Source organism: Pavona decussata, unplaced genomic scaffold (genome assembly GCF_977016875.1).
Source record: "Pavona decussata unplaced genomic scaffold, jaPavDecu1.1 SCAFFOLD_59, whole genome shotgun sequence".
Lineage (NCBI taxonomy): Eukaryota > Metazoa > Cnidaria > Anthozoa > Scleractinia > Agariciidae > Pavona > Pavona decussata.
In genome coordinates, this window is record NW_028145481.1 from 1724230 (window position 1) to 1741493 (window position 17264).

The 17264-nt window shown below is 39.2% G+C and overlaps 1 protein-coding gene and 1 non-coding gene across 3 annotated transcripts; both read left to right on the top strand.

Moving 5' to 3' along the window:
- Positions 1-1452: 1452 nt before the first annotated feature.
- Positions 1453-16032, top strand: LOC146479362 (ras-related and estrogen-regulated growth inhibitor-like). Of its 2 annotated transcripts, none has more exons than XM_085111002.1 (4): positions 1453-1881; positions 11555-11611; positions 13207-13280; positions 14581-16032. In XM_085111002.1, exons 1-4 carry the CDS (start codon positions 1878-1880, stop codon positions 15007-15009), a joined length of 564 nt encoding a protein of 187 aa, XP_084967128.1. In that variant the 5' UTR covers positions 1453-1877; the 3' UTR covers positions 15010-16032. The 2 variants fall into 2 exon arrangements, with proteins under 2 accessions (XP_084967128.1, XP_084967127.1); XM_085111001.1 differs by lacking the exon at positions 1453-1881 and adding an exon at positions 5106-5886.
- On the top strand, positions 2661-2742 carry Trnal-aag (transfer RNA leucine (anticodon AAG)). Its single transcript has one exon. It is a non-coding gene; the product is annotated as a tRNA-Leu (tRNA).
- Positions 16033-17264: the final 1232 nt, after the last annotated feature.

Below are 17264 nucleotides of genomic sequence, written 5' to 3' on the forward strand. Positions count from 1 at the left end.
CACACCCTGCCGTCTTCAGTTGAGAGCTCTAAGAAGATCACCTAACATCTGTCTCAAACATCCTTTTGTTGTTTCCGCTGAAGTGAATATTTGTATTGTGCTCTTGGATTGGCACCAGGAAGTGTCTAGTTTCATTCTGGTCTATTTTAATGTCACCACGTGGACACATGTGCGTCCGAAAACAAGAGAGAGGGAATCAGATAGGGCGGCCTCCGCCCAGGGCAACTTGGGGGAAGATGCCATGGTTTTTTTTTTCTCGGTGATTCTTGGTTGAACAGTTATATTCTAGAATATTTTGACAGGGCGTCCCAAATATTGACTCAATGGCTTGAATCACTGAAAACCACAGTCATGCAGGACCACTAGACTTCCTATATCAACAGTTAACATCTGGCACGATTTAAAATGCAGTAAAAACCAGTGATAAACTGTGTTTGCAAGGACCACCGTGACAAAATAAAAGTACCGGATCCTGTAGTGAAGGATCTAATCAGCAAAAAATTTGTAAAGCAAATAATCTAAAAAAAAAGAGCAAGGCTGATTTCACGGTCAGGGAAGTATATTTTTTTAGACGATTTAAAATACATTTTTTACCTCTTTCTTACTTTCTTTCTTTCTTCCTTAGTTTGAAACCACACCTCATCATGACCTGAAATTTTCTGCTTCATTCATCCCCCCCCCCCCGGCCCCCTCTTACCCCCAATGTTTTCCACCGACTAACAGTATTATATTTTCTCTACGTACGGCGCGCCCCTCCTTCGTCAATTTCATAAATCTCTCCCTATGAAATGCATATTGTTTCGGATTATTGCGGAGTCCAATTATAAACTTCGAAAATCCTTATAACAAAAAAAGAATAGCCCTTGTAGTCTTTGTTTTCTATTTCCTTCCTCAGTTTTCTTTTGTACGTCCAAGTCGCATTCTTCCCTCCATCTCAAGTACTCCCTTCCTGCGAACCTCTTCCCAATCACAATTTAGTAGGCAAAGCTCACGTTTTGCTTTTCGAATTTTGATAAATTTACCGAGCCCGCGATTTGCGCGTCACTGCCGTTGCTAGGTAACAAGGCGCGTCCTCTCGGCGTCAGCCGCATTGACGAGGTATTTTCCTGATCAGACCTGATCAAAAAGAATTGGAATTTCTAAGAGTACCTTTACAAGGATTTATCAAAAAGGTCTTGAAATTCCGACTGATACCAGATTTGAAGTTTTAAGGGATGATCCTATACATGGGGGATATGCAGCTAATTTGCTGTAAATGCTTTTTTAGGCAGAAATATTTAAAAACTATAAAAGACATTAATCTAAGAGGAGCAGGCTCAGTGCACGCAAAATAACGTTGATACTACTTCAAAGGTCATGTGTTGGCAAATCTTTGAACTGCCTTAACTCACGCCCCTACTTTGTGGGATCTGTGACCAAAGATTATTTGTCGGGAAGAAAATATTTGTGGGTTTAATGTCTGCTTAATGTTTTTTAAAACAATTTGCGCGATCTAACCAAAATACCAATTTCTGAAAAGCCCATTTTTATCTCAGTTTTTTTTTTCATCTACTAGTTGCTTCACGGTTAAATTCGTTTCTGATTTTGTTTAGCTTGGGTTATGTATGCCGGCGGACGACCGGCTTACACTGGACTTACGCTTCTCTTAATTCTCTGAACAACAAATTTCCGGGCATGGTTTTGACCGGATAAGCGATGGTTTTAGTTTATTTCCTGTACGTGAACACCTCAATTTTACAAATCCAGAGTCACTGCAAGGCATCGGTTCTTCCGCATTGTAGCAACGTCCCTTGGTACCCTAAGATGGCAAATTTTGTTTAAATACTGACGCGGGTGATGACTACGTACACCCGTCCGCGTTAGTCTGATTCCTTTTCATGGGTAAGTTTCCAACACCTATCCAGTAAATTTATTGCTATTAGTTTATTACTCTAAAGTTGCAGCGAAGCAGAAGGACGAAAAGGGCCCGTGTTTTGATTATCGCGAGCTACGTTGGCTAATCAAGGTCTCGATGCATGAGAAAATCTTTGATATGAACCAGGGCAGAGAACTTAAAAACCATAAACCATGATGGTACAATCCAGGTATCAAATTGAAGACGTCGGTCCATTTCAAGCAAGAACAAATAAATTTTGAAGGTTCTACTATTTGTAGCCATCTTTTACTTATAGTTTCAATGCTTTAGTGCTGTTAATCAGAAACTGGATCATTGCCACTGATAGCAAACTTCCCAACCGATGAGTGGTGTCAAGCTGATGGCGGTTTCGTTGAGCCCCAAATCAGCCCTCTCAGCTAGGCTAGCTCCTTATTAATTCTGAGAACCCTATGAAGGTATATGTTTATTTGTCATGGTATTCTCAAATCAACGCTATAAGTCATGGCTTTATCTAGAGACGTTGTTGACCACGAAGGTCAGAATACTAGCCGTTTAATATTCACAGCGATCATATTTGGGACAACAATTGCATGTACTCATTAGAGTTGAAGATGGCACAACTATTCAGTAATCTAAATAAGCTTCCATCTAAGAAAATGTTCTAACCCCTAAATCGCAATATTTGGATCCCGCAAAAACCAACAATTTACGCAATTAGACACGCCTTAACCCAGTGATTCCTGAAGGGACCTTGCTAAAAAAATTGACGAGTTTTGTCTCACCTGGTAGCGTGGCCGAGTGGTCTAAGGCGCTGGTTTAAGGCACCAGTCTCTTCGGAGGCGTGGGTTCGAATCCCACCGCTGCCACTGCTCGCTTTTGGTTTAATGTTTTATCCCCTTTATGCGTTTTCCTTTTTCAACACCTCTTATTGAAATGTTTTCACAATTTTACCAGCTCGCATTTAAGGTTTTTTTTTTTCCTCGTGTTAGTATCAGCTGGCTTTGAAGGCTGTGCTAAGCTGGGCTTGAAATCGCTACCAAAGTAAACTTACTCTTACCTTGAGCTATCCACTTTCTCAGAGTTCCATCTCAAATCTCGTAAAAGAATTGATGTCACCGTGTAGTGTAAATTGGACTATTTCAGTAGTTTCAGTAAAAACATGTACTGAACTGTGTTTGGAAGGACCACTGCGGCAAAATAAAAGGACTGGACCCGACAGTAAAGGATCTAATCAGCGACAAATTGGAGAACAAAAAACAAAACAAAACAAAACAATTTTGTTTTATTTTTCCAATATTTTAAAAGGCACGGCCTATCTTCTTCAGGGTATTTTAGAAAAAGGCCTGGGAAAAGAGGGGATGCAATTGCAATTAGATATCACCCAACATGAGCTAAAGTAACAAAAACCGGCGAAAACATTACTTCGGAAACTGTTGAAAATGCAACTTGCCAAGAGGCATGAGCAAAACAGCTAACGTTACACGTAGAAAACGAAAACAAACTGAGCGTAACCAAAAGAAATTTGAGTCTGAGCATCCCTCCTATTTTTTCCCAGGGGTTCAAGCGTTTGACCTCTGTCGATGACGTACGCCTCTCGAGCTTTACTTACACTAGATTTGATGAGTTCGAGAGGAATAACTAGCATGTCAGAAGCGTTATGGTTGTTGGAAAAAAAAAATTTTCTGAGACTGCAGTGGGCTTAAAATGATTTGTTTGTTTGTCAACTGGTCTGCGTTAAAGCGTTTAGTTTTTGTTTACTATGTATTGTTTGTGGCAGCGATTGCTGATGCACCATGAAAATAACGTTTGTAGAGATGGTGATGAGCGATCTGTCTAGTTTCGCCGATAGAATGAAATGTGCCACTGGTAAGTCCGTCAGTTATGTAGCTGTATGTCAGAAGCAGTTGTTTCCGCATCGAAAGGACCTATGGGGTGGGTTATTTTGTGTGGGTTTACGTAGTTTGGTACAAACTAGTAAATAAGGTTGTTGGTTGTTGGTCCGTCGGAAAGCACGATGTGTGGCTTTGAACACATTGGCGCAGCGGGGAGATAAAGACAGGATGCTGGAGTCAGTGTTTGAGTTATAATGGATGATACAGGACGAAGAGCTGAATTGTGTGTGATAACAAAGGAGACTCGTATAGGTGCTAGTGTCAGAAGTGTCTTTAGTAGCTAGTGCGTCGGAAAGTGCGATGTCGTACGCGTCCTATTTCTTAATTCGTTGAGGAAAGACAGATTATATCCACGTTTGTTGAGATAAGTTTAAGTTCGTTGGTACGGAATGTGAAAGTCTCGTCGTTAGACCAAACACGTCGAATTCTGAGAGCTAAGCTGAATGGAATAGCACTCTTAGTGTGTCTAGGATGACATGCAGATTGTGACACTTGAAGCATTGATGTTTGTTAGTGGACAATGTGAGTCCTCAAGCGAAAAAAGAAAAGTAGATTGACACTCTCCTGCGAATTGTTTATTGTTGTTGTTTTTTTTTTTTTTACCGAGGATCTAGCTCAGATAGAAGGGACTTGGTATCCGTATAGGACATTTCATGTGAAAACAAAAAGAAAGAAAAGAAAAGAAAGGCCATTGATACCTCCCTTCCCCACCCCCCACAAAAGAAAAAGGGAAAATCAACTTACAAAGGAAAACAGTCGATCGAATGGGACAACGACGATTTATAACACGTCCTGAAAACGTTCAGTTTCTGAGGGTGGAAAATTTTAACCACGAATCCCCGGCTCCTCTTGGTTTTTGTGACTTACTTGATTCATACACTGGGCCAGTGGCGCCATGCAATAATTTTTATTTCTTATTTCCGCTAATCCAACCAAAGCCAACCTGCAATCTTAGAATGTGAGATATTCTCACTGATCTTCAAGCACGAGCACCGGCTTTTTACACTAATGACACCTGGCAGAATTCATCTCAATACCGTACTGACTGCCGCTTATAAGTTCCCCCCCCCCCTTCCCTCCCCGCTTATAAGCCCTCCCGGTTGTATTCCAATCTACCTCTAAACAGTAACTGAATACATCGGATTATAAGCTCCCCCGGATATAAGCCCCCTGTAGTTTTGATCGTGTTGTTCGTTTTAATTTTGTTCTAAAATTCAATTAAAAACCCATAAATGAATAACGTATTCCAATCAACACTGCTATAGCTAGTTTCGAGACGGTTTTTCCTGTTTTTGTTTTTTTGTTTTTATTCCGGTTATAAGCCCCCTCGGGTATAAGCCCCTCCGCTTATAAGCCCATCTAAAACCCCTTACGAAATTGTATAAGCCCAGAGCTTTTAAGCGGGAGTTAACGGTATCTCCGTAATTTTTATGTGCGCATCTGTCGAGGAGAAATTCGAAGTTGATCATGCTGCTTGAGGCTTTAAAGATTAAACGCGTTTTCAACTTAAGCTTATTAGCAAGTCAATTATTTTAATTATGTCAACGTTATTGTCCCAATAAATTATAAGATTGTGTACATTAACTCTTCTCTCAACCTAGTGTCGTTTTTAATCAGCGTTACGCTGCTAAGCTGCTAGAAAAATTGGCTGAAACCAATCGAGTGAATCGCTGTCAAACCGCTGAATGACCTATCATCTGGGCGATATGTTTATCGACTGATAACTTTCGCTCATTTCCGCAACCATTTCCTAACTTACTGACAACATCAAGTGTTTTCCAGTAGACCATATTGAACAAACGGTGAACAAAAAGCTAATAACTCTGAACTTGAATGACAGGGGCATAAATTATTGTTTGCTCTCGCACCCAACACAATGGGCGCCATTAAGTTTTAACTCCCTTGGGGGAGACATTTAAGCTGGGCATGTTAAATATATAAAGCCTGTGCTTGAACGAGAGCATGTAGTTGCTTCTGTGAGGTACATTTTCAAAACCTTCGGTACCGCGTATATCAGGAAGTGCAACTACACCTTTGCAATGTTGACAAGGAGAGACTCGTTCAAACAGTCGGATGCCAAGATTGCGTTGCTTGGATCACGAAATGTTGGAAAATCAGGTACTGTACAATTTTAAAAGGCACTAAATCAATGAGCTTAAGGACCGAAAGAACATGCGATTTCGCAACTTAAATTCATCCATTAGAAGATGTTTACAACAGAGTGGTATAAATGTAGCCGGCACTGTATTTTCTATTGCAACTGAAGTCAGTTAATTCTCCCCTCTGCGCGCGACTGAAGAGCAAAACTCTCATTACTGAGTATTAAATTATAATTCTTCATTTGTACTTAGTCAGATTGTGAGGTTCAAATTCTAGCTCGAAGTCAACTATGTGGATTTTTATTGTTAGAAAATCTAGAATTCACTGAAAAAAAGGAAAACATTACCAAAAACGGTTCTACTGTTTGAGTGAGCGACTTTATTGATGTCACAGGTCCAATCAGTTTCCTCGGTTTCGGCTTGAGATGCGCAAACTTCACAAACCAGTTGCTCGATGACTCCGGCATTTCGTGTTATTTTCTTGACCTTCATCCGTTAAGATAAGGAGTTCTTTTTTCAACGGTTACGAAATCATGCGACCTTGAAGATTCATTTTTATTCCAGTAGCACTAACGTGTAAAAACTTGCACCGGATTAGAACGGTACCAGCATGGACTCATTACCGTTCAATCGTAGCTTTTTAACGCTTCAGACTTCGTAAGATCTCATACAAGCTTAATCCCGGTTTTCTATCGAGAGTAAAGATACACTTTTATCGCGTTTCAGTCGATTATTTCTCTTTCTCTTTCTCTCAGTGAACTTTATTCAAGAGTAGTAAAGCTTTTATAGCTTAATTAGTCATATCACTGATATCATCCATCATCATAAACGTTTTTTGTTCAATCTTTCGACAGTAAGCCACAGAACAAAAAAAACACCTTGAATGAAACAAGACATTTAAGCGTCTTACTCAGTAGATTTCAAAGTATAATTGAGGTAGAAAAAAAAGTTCTGACTCGAATAAAATAGTTTATTGAAGTTTTAGGCGCTGTTAGCTCTATTATCAAAATTGACTCTTTGTCTTCATAAAAATTAATCCCAAATGTACACAAAGCAGTAACTTGTTTAAGTTGACAGAATCGTCCATGTCAGTTTTGGGGATGACATAATGAACAAGGTATTAATGAGTCCACCCACGATCCAAAAGCGTAATAGCTTAGCTTCCTGATTCACGGAGACGTTTCCACGCCCTTTAGAGTTCGATCTCATACTATTCTGAGTTTTTTTCCAGGGCCGGTCAAATGACTAATTGAAAGTGCTCAAAAACAAAAGGTTGTTTTTTACCAGCGGCAACTACAAAAGAACGCTTGAGAATAAATTATTAGAGCCTTTGAACTATTCAATACAAATAAAAATATAACTCCTGATGATTGAGTCACATGGGAACGAATTAGTCGGACTGTGTAGAGGGTCGCGCACGGGATATTTCGGGACTTTCTACGTCGGTCAGTCGTCTTGTTTGCTTTTTCTTTGCTAAAGTTTTGTTTTAGATGAGTTTTCTAGAGTAATTTTGTAAGCACATTTTTGTACCCTTTCCCCAGGGTCCGATGCCACTGCATTAGATGGGGAATACGTTTCCACATATACTGGGGTGGGGTGGGCACTTCTAAAGGGTGGTTTTTCGTATGGCGTGGCACAATTCTTAGCTTCTTCTGGAATTTACGATCATTTAGTTAATGTTGTTACATTAGGTTACATTCTTCAGATGGCTGGGTAGCCTCGATTTTCCGTCGCTCCCTCGGGTCCAGCATTTCTAATGACTGACTCATCCTAAACAAACTATTTCACACTGAATGTCTGGTGTTAATGAATTCAGGATGAAAGATTACTAACTCATTACCTTTACGTCTCTGGTTTGACTAATAAAATTCTCGTAAAGTTGAATTACAAGGCAGAAGTTTCTGAATTGGTCGTGGTCTTGTTGGTGCATCAACAGTAGGACTGCGATAAGTAACAAGTGCAGTAGGATGACATTTATTAGACCTTTCAGTATAAATTAAACTTGATGGTTTCATTAAGACTATTAATTAGGAGATATTTAATATTGAAAGGTCATTTAAGCCTTTTACTTTCTTTTGCTTTCTTCTGACACGGAGTTTTATCTGTCATATTCTATATAATTTATTCTGAGGGGAGGAGCTACTATGCTCCTCTCGGAAGGTACGTCAAGTTATGTACAGAAAAGGGCGAACAAACTCGGTGGAGCGATCAACTTACTCTCTTTTGATTTATAAAGGTAAAACTCAATCAGGGCTTAATACCGAACTTTGTAAGTTAATTCCAGCTTTGTAAACGTTACCTCCGGTACAAACACAGACAAACTAAAACTAATTGTACAATTTTTGCAGCTTTCAGCTATCCAAACTGATTTTTCAGTTAACGGTAGGGATGGAAAAACTACTGTCATCATCATCATCATTACCATCATCATCATCATCATCATCATCATCATCATTATTGTTATTACAACTATTACTCTTTCTTCTGCTTTTTGTTTTAATTAATTAATTAATTAATTCTTGAACGTGGAGCGGAAAATGAGGATTCAGAGTCATTATTGTGAAAAGTGGACTTACTGGAGCTTTCAATGTCAATTGAAATGACATATGCAGCTTTGCACTTTTTCTCAGCTAAGTAACACTCTTTAAAAATTCAGCGAAAAAGAGACCGCTAGAGAAGAATTCCAAAAAACATAAATTACATCACTTCCATTCACATTGGCATGCGCACAGGTTGGTTATTCAGCTTAGCGCACGCTACCCACTCAGATGCGTGCGTGCTGGTGACACTTGACATGTGCGCATGCATGTCATTCTTGAAAGCGGGCATAGACTGGGGAGAGACATGAGACATGCTGGTCACATTAACATCCGTGCAAGTATGTCATAGCCTGGTCATTGAATTATTTCTGCCGCTTTCGTTAAACGTTCTTTAATGTATCAGTAAATGGTAAATGCCAATTGATATAACTAAAAAGGGACGCGAAGAGTAGTCAATACTATTCGACAAGTAATTGTTACTAACCGTGAATTGTGAAGTACACTGGAAAGGCGGAAACTGTTGAAAGTTTTCAGAGAGAGCCAGCCGCTCCCATTCCTACACAAGTGGTAGCAACTACACAAAGCATCCTTTATCTTTAAATTGTTTTCTTTCTTTCTTTTTTTTTTTTTTTAATCTTGGCCACTGTCACTGAGGTCATCGTCTCCTCATTCCCCAACCCTTTTATTAGACTACCCGATGTGAAGTACCAGACTAAATCGCCCCCAGACTTTGATTAAACATTGAGCGGATATTTACGGTGCTGGTTAAGGCTAGTAAGCATCTGGAGGAAATCAAATTCCACTCATTATTTATTCCTTGCAATTTAGAATTCCTTTGCCCTGTGCATGCTCCATAAAGTTCCCAAGTTCGGCAACAAGAGCTTCATCATGTGAAGTTGGAGTTCTATAAATGGTATGGGTATTTTCCAACCTTCCTTCGTTTCATTCTTGATTGAACAACTCAAGTTTTGCCATGATGTGGTGTTTTACACCGGTTGCATCCGTGGAAGTTGCAGAGCTGGCAAATATTCTAATTAGCGCCAAATCATCTTTATCCCCATTTAACTTGTTTACGGATTCATTTGCTATATTTGTTTACTTGGTCACTAAATATCTCCCTTTTTATTTATTGGTTTAAACCGTCTTAAATCCTTCTCAGTTTCCTGTTTCCGTCTCAAATCACTCTGCAGGTTACTAATTTTGCGTTGTTCAGTTTTAAGTACCATTAATTTTCGCTAAAATCTCCTCAAACGAGGAACCACTGATTCGATTGATGCGAAAGCATGTTTTCAAGTTCAATTTTTCCCCATTTTCAGATTATTATTTGTTTTTGTTTTTGTTTTTGTTTTTTTTCATTTGCACTTGAACGAAATACAGTTTTGCGGTAGGGAAACTGCCTCATTGACGTTTTGTAGAAACATTTCAATTCCACAAACTCACAAACTCAAATCTCGGATAATGGGGTGAAATAAAGTATTGTTGTTGTTGTTACAACGTTCCGCGCCAAATATGCGGAATAATGTTTCAGCAATTATAATGATTGAGTGCTCTTTACCGTGGAACTTTAGTTGTTTTATACTCAAGAGCACGCAACTTTGAAACTAAAACAACAAATGAACAATCTGTTTTGATAACCATTGTTGCGTTGCAGCAATTCTGGCTATTTCCCCTGCGTGCCGACTCCGTATGTGCGAAACAAAGAGCACGATTTCCGTCTTGTTTTGGTTTGAAATCTTGGATAGATGTTGACCTTTTAGGTTTGACATTGGATACTCGGCACCCCTCCCCATTCTGAAAATAGGGCATAAAATTTTATCATTTAACATTAACAGATAGAAAAAAAAAAGGAAATTTAAAACGGGTATGGCTGCACACAGAAACTACACCAAATATTTCGATAAGTACCCCTCGGGTTCCCGCAGTTTCATAAACGCTGTTAAGATTCCCGACCCTTTACCCGCGGGTTTCGGCTGCGTCCTGTCCGCTCTTCCTCTATATATCAGAAAATAAGAAAATCTTCTCTCTTTCCACTGTTATCTTATTTTGTATTGCATAAAAGCACAAAGTGAAGTTTTCTGCAGGAACCTTTCCTGAGTAAAGATGGTCATGGCAGTTTCTCTTAAGTAAAATTAATGGCTGCACTAGCTTAGCAGGGGAACTAACGTAATATCCAACCTGACCCACTGTACGATGGAATCAGCCACCAAATCTGCGATTTGAAGCGGTTTAAGCAAATATTAATCTCCACAATATCCTTCCTTTAACGTGATGCTTTGAATGATTATCAGGAAGGCGGCCGTATCGTAATGACCTTACCCTTGGGTGTCCCACTCACGCGAGGCTAGGCGCGAACTCAGATTATTATTATTGTTAAATTTTCTTCGATCTGCCTGGCCTTTGGGAAACAGCAGTTCCACGAATCGAATAGAAGGCGCATGAGCGAAGTCTGGTTTCCGGGTATAGCAACCTTGCTTATGCTGCAATCAGTAGAAAGGGTCGATCGAAAGGCTTGAGATACCACTTCTTAGCCTGCGTTCCCCTCCCCCTCCCCTATTACGCCCGCCATGCAAGCTACCGCTTCCAGTTTATAACCAGAGTTACTAGTATACAGCACAATTTCACCAGCAAAATAATCACGTCATCACTTACAGCCACCTTACCGAGTACTGACTCCGCGAGACGGAAGGAAGAAGGCTTTTCGTCAGGGCAGCTAGGATGAAATGCGCTCTCTTTCATTTCCATTCCCAGGAGGCTCGAATTGGCTGATGTATTTGTACGAACAAGGCAGCCAACTGCGAGCGCTGGCTATCGCTAAGGGGTGTATAAAGCGGAAAAAACACCTTTTATTTATAGTTCGCGCGCGCCAACATGCATTGCAAACACGTGTAAATTTCATAGCACTTAGCGTGGCCACGCGACTTAGCATCATTTTCGAAAAAAAATTGTGCATCAACGTGTAAGCCAACGCCTCTCTTTTAACCGCACATGTGCAGAAACAAATACCAAAAATGCCCAGTCAGTATTGATGCCATCAGGAAATACCTGTTTTTATTTATACTTGTTATTTTTGTGTAGTTGTATATTTAGTTTGAGGTGAATGCTATTTCCGATAAAAGTGTTTTCTTTTTCTTAATACATTATTGGCAGCAATCGCGGTGAGATTTCTGACGAAGCGTTTCATTGGAGAGTACGATTCATCTCAAGGTACCTTGTCTTTCATTCTCTATTAAAACAGACATTTTATCCAATGATTCTACTTCATCCTCGATTTACATCACTGGCAAGAAGGCAGCTAAATAGATCGCATGCGCATGACCACAGCAACAAATTGAAGAGCCTAGCTATTAAAAGGGTTACGTCATCTATTTTTAGTGTCCCTTTGTAAAAAATAAACAAAACAAAAAACAATTATGGGTGGAATTCTGAACATGAAGGCCAATTTTTAATGGCGTTTCCTTTGTATAGTAGCTTTTGTTTTTATTCTATTTATTTATTGTTTTTGGGTGGGGGGGGGGGGTGGGGGTGGGGGGTTAGGATAGCTCAAGTAGAAATTAACACTAACTTGACAAAGTCGGGCTGAGTGACGGCTGTAACTTGTCTTTCATTCGAAAATTTTATTCATATCTTCCCCTTGAAAACAATACGCACGTGTGCAGGATACCTAAGTATTTTTTTACAGAGAAAGTGGAAAATGCTCATGACAATGTCAGATAACCTTAACTCAGTCGAGTTTGAAAACTCGTGTGAACGCCGTATGGACAGTTCGACAACATGTCGGCACTTTTCGTTGATATTGGCGTAGTTAATTGAGGGACCGGTTATGAGACCTTGCCATGACAACAATGGTGCTGCAATTTATGTTGGAAGGGCCGTGCACAATCCTTTGTTTTAACGTTCCCACTACAGTTGAATATCTTAAGAGGAAAGTTTCTATTAGTCAGTTGATCCAACACGTTTCAAAATCTATTGTGGTTTGTGCACGGTCAAGGCCAAAAATGCTAACAAAAACATTTAACAAAGAAGCTTTTCAGACTCCATAACCATTGCCTTTTATTAACTATGGCATTGACAAACTTCTTTGCGACCTTCATCCCAACATCACTGCAGGTGGGGATTATATCCCGTTACCTGGTCAAGACTTTGTTAACCGCTATATATACAATATCCTTGCTCATGAATTGCCTGTAGATCCCCAATGAGATGAAATCAAGTGAATTTTCAAAGACAGAATAAGCCACAAGTAACTACAAATTTTAATAAACAGACAATGAAAGAACTTGAAAACACCGGCCCGACTTTTTCAAGTTGATATCCATTTTTATGTTCAGTGGCCATCCGTAGGAGAAAACACTTAGGAATAGTCTCCGTGTTCTAGAAGAGCAGTTTAAAAGCAAGGTTCGCCATTAGTTTTCGCCTGCCATCGATGAAAAAAGTACCTTTGAATTTTCAAAATGACAGTCCTCTAAACACTTTCCTAATGAATTTGCCAAATTTTTGAAATTTATGAAGGGGTAATTAACGCCGTAACTACGTTTAAAACCAGGAAACCGCCACAACCGTAGTAACAGTGACACCGCATTACATCGAAGTTTGATAACTACTCCAATTCACTAAGAGCTCTCCCGTCTTGAGAGCCGATGCGAAAATCCTGAACTCTTGTCACTGACAGTTGACTCAAGCTCACATGGTACCTCAGCCTCATCCAATGCAATTATACGGAAGTCTTATTAATCGACATTTGTGGGAAGATAAAACTGTTGTCCGTAATGTAACAATGTTCGCTTCTGTTTACGCAATAGATTCTACGTACCAGTTCACCACAACCATAGATGACGATCAACTTAACTTTGAGATACTCGACCCAGGTCCCGAGGTAAGAATAAAATAAACAAATAAACAAAACCAGTCATTCAATCAATTAGTCCAACAAAAAACAAACAAGCCCATGCAAAGCGAGACTAACCTAATAAAGTGGTTTTAGGAGTTACTGGAGTACGAGACCGCTCTTAAATTATCATGTGTCAGCGAACGTTTGAAGAAATGTCTTCCCAAATTACTTAAGGACGGACGGTGCCTACTAATAAAGAACTATTGTTGTGTGGTTTATGACTATGCGGGGAAAGCAGATCTTAGCAGGACTATTGAAATCCAAAAAGAAAATTGGGGGTAACCACGCATTTTTAAAAGATAATTAAGCAATAATTATACTGAAAAACAGTAAAATACAAAGCAATGTATGGCGTTTTTATCTAAATTGAAGCGTTATTATCTCTGAAAAATGCATCTCTGAACATTTGCTAGGCTTTCTCCACATTGTTTTAAACCACGAAAAATATCCCTGTATTAGTAGGCACCACCCATAGGAAACCCAAGTATCTCGAGATGCACACAAAAAAAAAAAAAAAAAAATCTCGAGATGCGCAGAACGTATACGCAGTAACAAAAGAGCTATTCTGCTTATTCTTATTCCGAAATACGGTCATCCAATAACCTTAGTTATTGGAGAGATTCAGAGAATAACGTTCACGGCAAACTGCAGAAATGGCCAGGTGACCATGTTTATCCTTCATTTGCCGCTCGCTGTTTTCAGTTTCTCAGTAAAATTGAGTAGTTTTGCAGTAGCATCAAAGGCCAGAATTATTTTGCCCTTTTTCGAGAAAACATAAACGTGAATCTCGCGTTTGCCGTAAGCGTGATTCTAAATTTCTCTATTGTTACTCCAAAACTGCTACCATGTTTGCTAATTCATCAGATATCGTTTGGGTTTACACTGTAATTCCTTTGACAGAGCTCACTACAAAGCAGACGTGACTGGGTTAGGAGAGCTAAGTATGAGAATGTTTTCAGTAAACTTTGAAAGCACCGAACTCAATAAAATTATATTAAAAAAAATAATTTATGATGGTCTTCTCCAAGACAAAAGCAATTCGTGATGGGTCAGTTTCTAGACGTGAAAACTTTCTCCTTGCCCTTTAACTCATTAAGCCCTAACAGTGATCAGCATCAAATTTCTCCTTGTAAAATCAATGCTTATTCAGCTGAGGTCATGAGAATTAAGGATATGATCACCCAAGGCGAATTTTCTTGATATTTTTGTATGTGGACAAGATAAGAGAATTTTTTTTTTTTGATATAAGGGATCAAAGGGTTACCTGTTTTTTTTTTTTTTTTAGTCGGCAGGAGAACCCACCGTACAAAGTCGAGGGATTTGGGCCGACGGTTTAATGCTCGTATATTCGATAACTGATCGGAAAAGCTTCGAGGAAATTAAAGAGCTACACAACCTCACCATCCCATTTAAACAGAAAGCCGTCGTCATCATCGTCGGGAACAAGTCGGATCTCGAACACGAACGACAGGTGCCCGAAACCGAAGGAGCTTCGCTGGCAGAATATTTCAGATGCATGTTCGTGGAGTGTTCGGCATCCGAGGGATACCCGAAGATTGCTGAAGCATTCCACGAGCTGTGCAGGGAAGTGATCAAAAGGAAAAGGGACAGAAAGATTTCGCTTTCGCCTCGTCCGTTACGCGCTCTCGGGAAAGTATTCCGGAGAAACAGCAGCAAAAATTTGTTACTTACACCAGGGACCCTAAGTACGTAGGAAGGACAATTGGGTGGGTAATGTTTCTGACACACGCACAAATATCGAAACTTAAGCTTCCGCTAAAGCAGCCAAAAATTATCGGCTTGAATTGAATTGACTGATTCAGCTTACCATTGCATTTGTTGTGGTGCCTTCTTATAAATTCCTGGGCAGCATACAGCTTGCATTTATGTGCCTTTAACACCATATAGTGATATATTGACTGTAGCTAGGTAGTTATTAGCCCTCAGACTCTGAATGAATCTGGCTTCAACCGCTTGTAATGTTTAGACTAAAAGGCGTTTACGAAGTTAAGCTATAAAAGCTTACAAAAAAACATTGCAAAAAATCCTGTGCAAAACTGATATTCAAGTCCATGAAACAGGTTATCACTTTCCAGTCAGACTATAATCTATTTATAGCCGCAGCATATTACTACATGTACGTTACGAAAGAAGCTAAAACCTTAACCTTTAAGCCCTAACAGTGATCAGCTTCAAACTTCTCCTTGTGATATCAATGTTTATTCAACCCCTGAGGTTATGAGAATTAAGGATATGATCACCCAAGGTGAATTTCCTTAATATTTTAATAACTTCTCCCCAGTCCTTACACTGTATATAAGAAAAGTATGGGGACAAGATAGGAGAATTTTTTTATTCGATGTTAGGGGTTAAAGGATTAAAAAAGTTTTAAAAGTTCGTTGTGGAGTTGGAAAAACTGTAGTGATACGAGTTTTAATTTGTTTAAAAAGGAATCAACACTTTCGTTTCGAAAAATTAACTTCCACCCGTGTGGCGTGAGCCTATCAATGAAATCCTCAAGTATGACAGCTACTAAGCAGCAATTTTCCTGTAGTGTTGCGCAAATTTACTCAAGCAGTCAGAGCCGCGGCTGACTTCGGCGAAGCTAACTTACTGTACAATTTTTAATCCATTCAAGCCACATTCATATAAAAAAATCAACATGTATGTAGCACTCCAGTGGAAAAGTGTGAATTCACGAGCAAACACTTTGTAAATAAAGAACAAGTACGATTCACTTCTGTCTACAGTACACTGTTTGTTCGTTTGTTTGTAATTGAAGAACCGCGACGGTGGGGCTATTATTGTACAGTTCCCTAAATCAATTTTCCAATGTAATTTTGTAAAGGAGAAAAAAACAAAAACAACAACAACAACAAAAAAGAGGTGCTGTAACTTTTACAATATAATTTTAAAAAACTTAGTCTATACAACTGTATTTAAGACTTCATTTCGCTTCAATTCCCCAGTAGGAAATTGCATACCAAATGGATAAGGAGGTTAGTTTCTAAAAAAACTGTGGTGCTTCATCCGTGGCGAATGGAAAGGAATGTTTAGTTTTATCAAAAGAGTGGGCCATTTCCGAGTTGCTTTGAACTCCATTATTAAAGTGAGGCTAAGTGCAAAGTTTTATAATGAAAATTAGTCTTCATTCATGTGTAAGAAAAGTAATTTTCAAATAGGAGAAAGATCCTCGCAGTTACTACGCAACTTAAGCAGTTGCGAAAAGAAAGCCTGAAAAAAATTCAGGCTTGAACGGGATTCGAAACCATGACCTCTGCGATGCCGGTGCAGTGCTCTGCCCATGACCTTTTCGTGTGAAAAGATTTGCACTTAGCCTCGCTTTCATAATGAGGTTTACAGCAACTCAGAAATGGCCTGTTGATAAAGTAATTTGGCCACTGCATAGAGATTCCAGAACTCTGATGAAGGGCTAATGCTCCAAACGTCAGTTACTCGAATTTCCTCACACTTGCTAAATTACCTTATTCCCGGGGTATCCAATCAATCGATATCAATTAATCGATTAATATTGATAATCGATGACCAATCGATGGCGAAGATTCGTGTCGTTATCGATTGGTATTGATTATCAATACCAATCGATAGTTAAATTGGTATCGATTGGTTGCAGATTGAAGGAACCGGAATCGACGCATAAAAAACACAACCTTGTACGCAGTAATTATGAACACATTTCATTTTATTGTTAACAGGAGAACAATACTCTGTTCTTTCTCTTTAACGTTAATGCCCCGTCCACAGGAATCCGTTTTTTTTTTTTGACAAATTAAAAGTTTGTTCCATGGGCCAATCTATATACTTCAAAAAAAGGAAAGTGGTTGCATCGTGCCTTCACAAAAGTTGTAGAAGTTGTTCTGGTAACAGAAGTTGTACTTTTGCAAACAATGAAATTGCCAACCTGACAGCAGCAAAAATAACGAACCTAATCGTGATCACATACATACA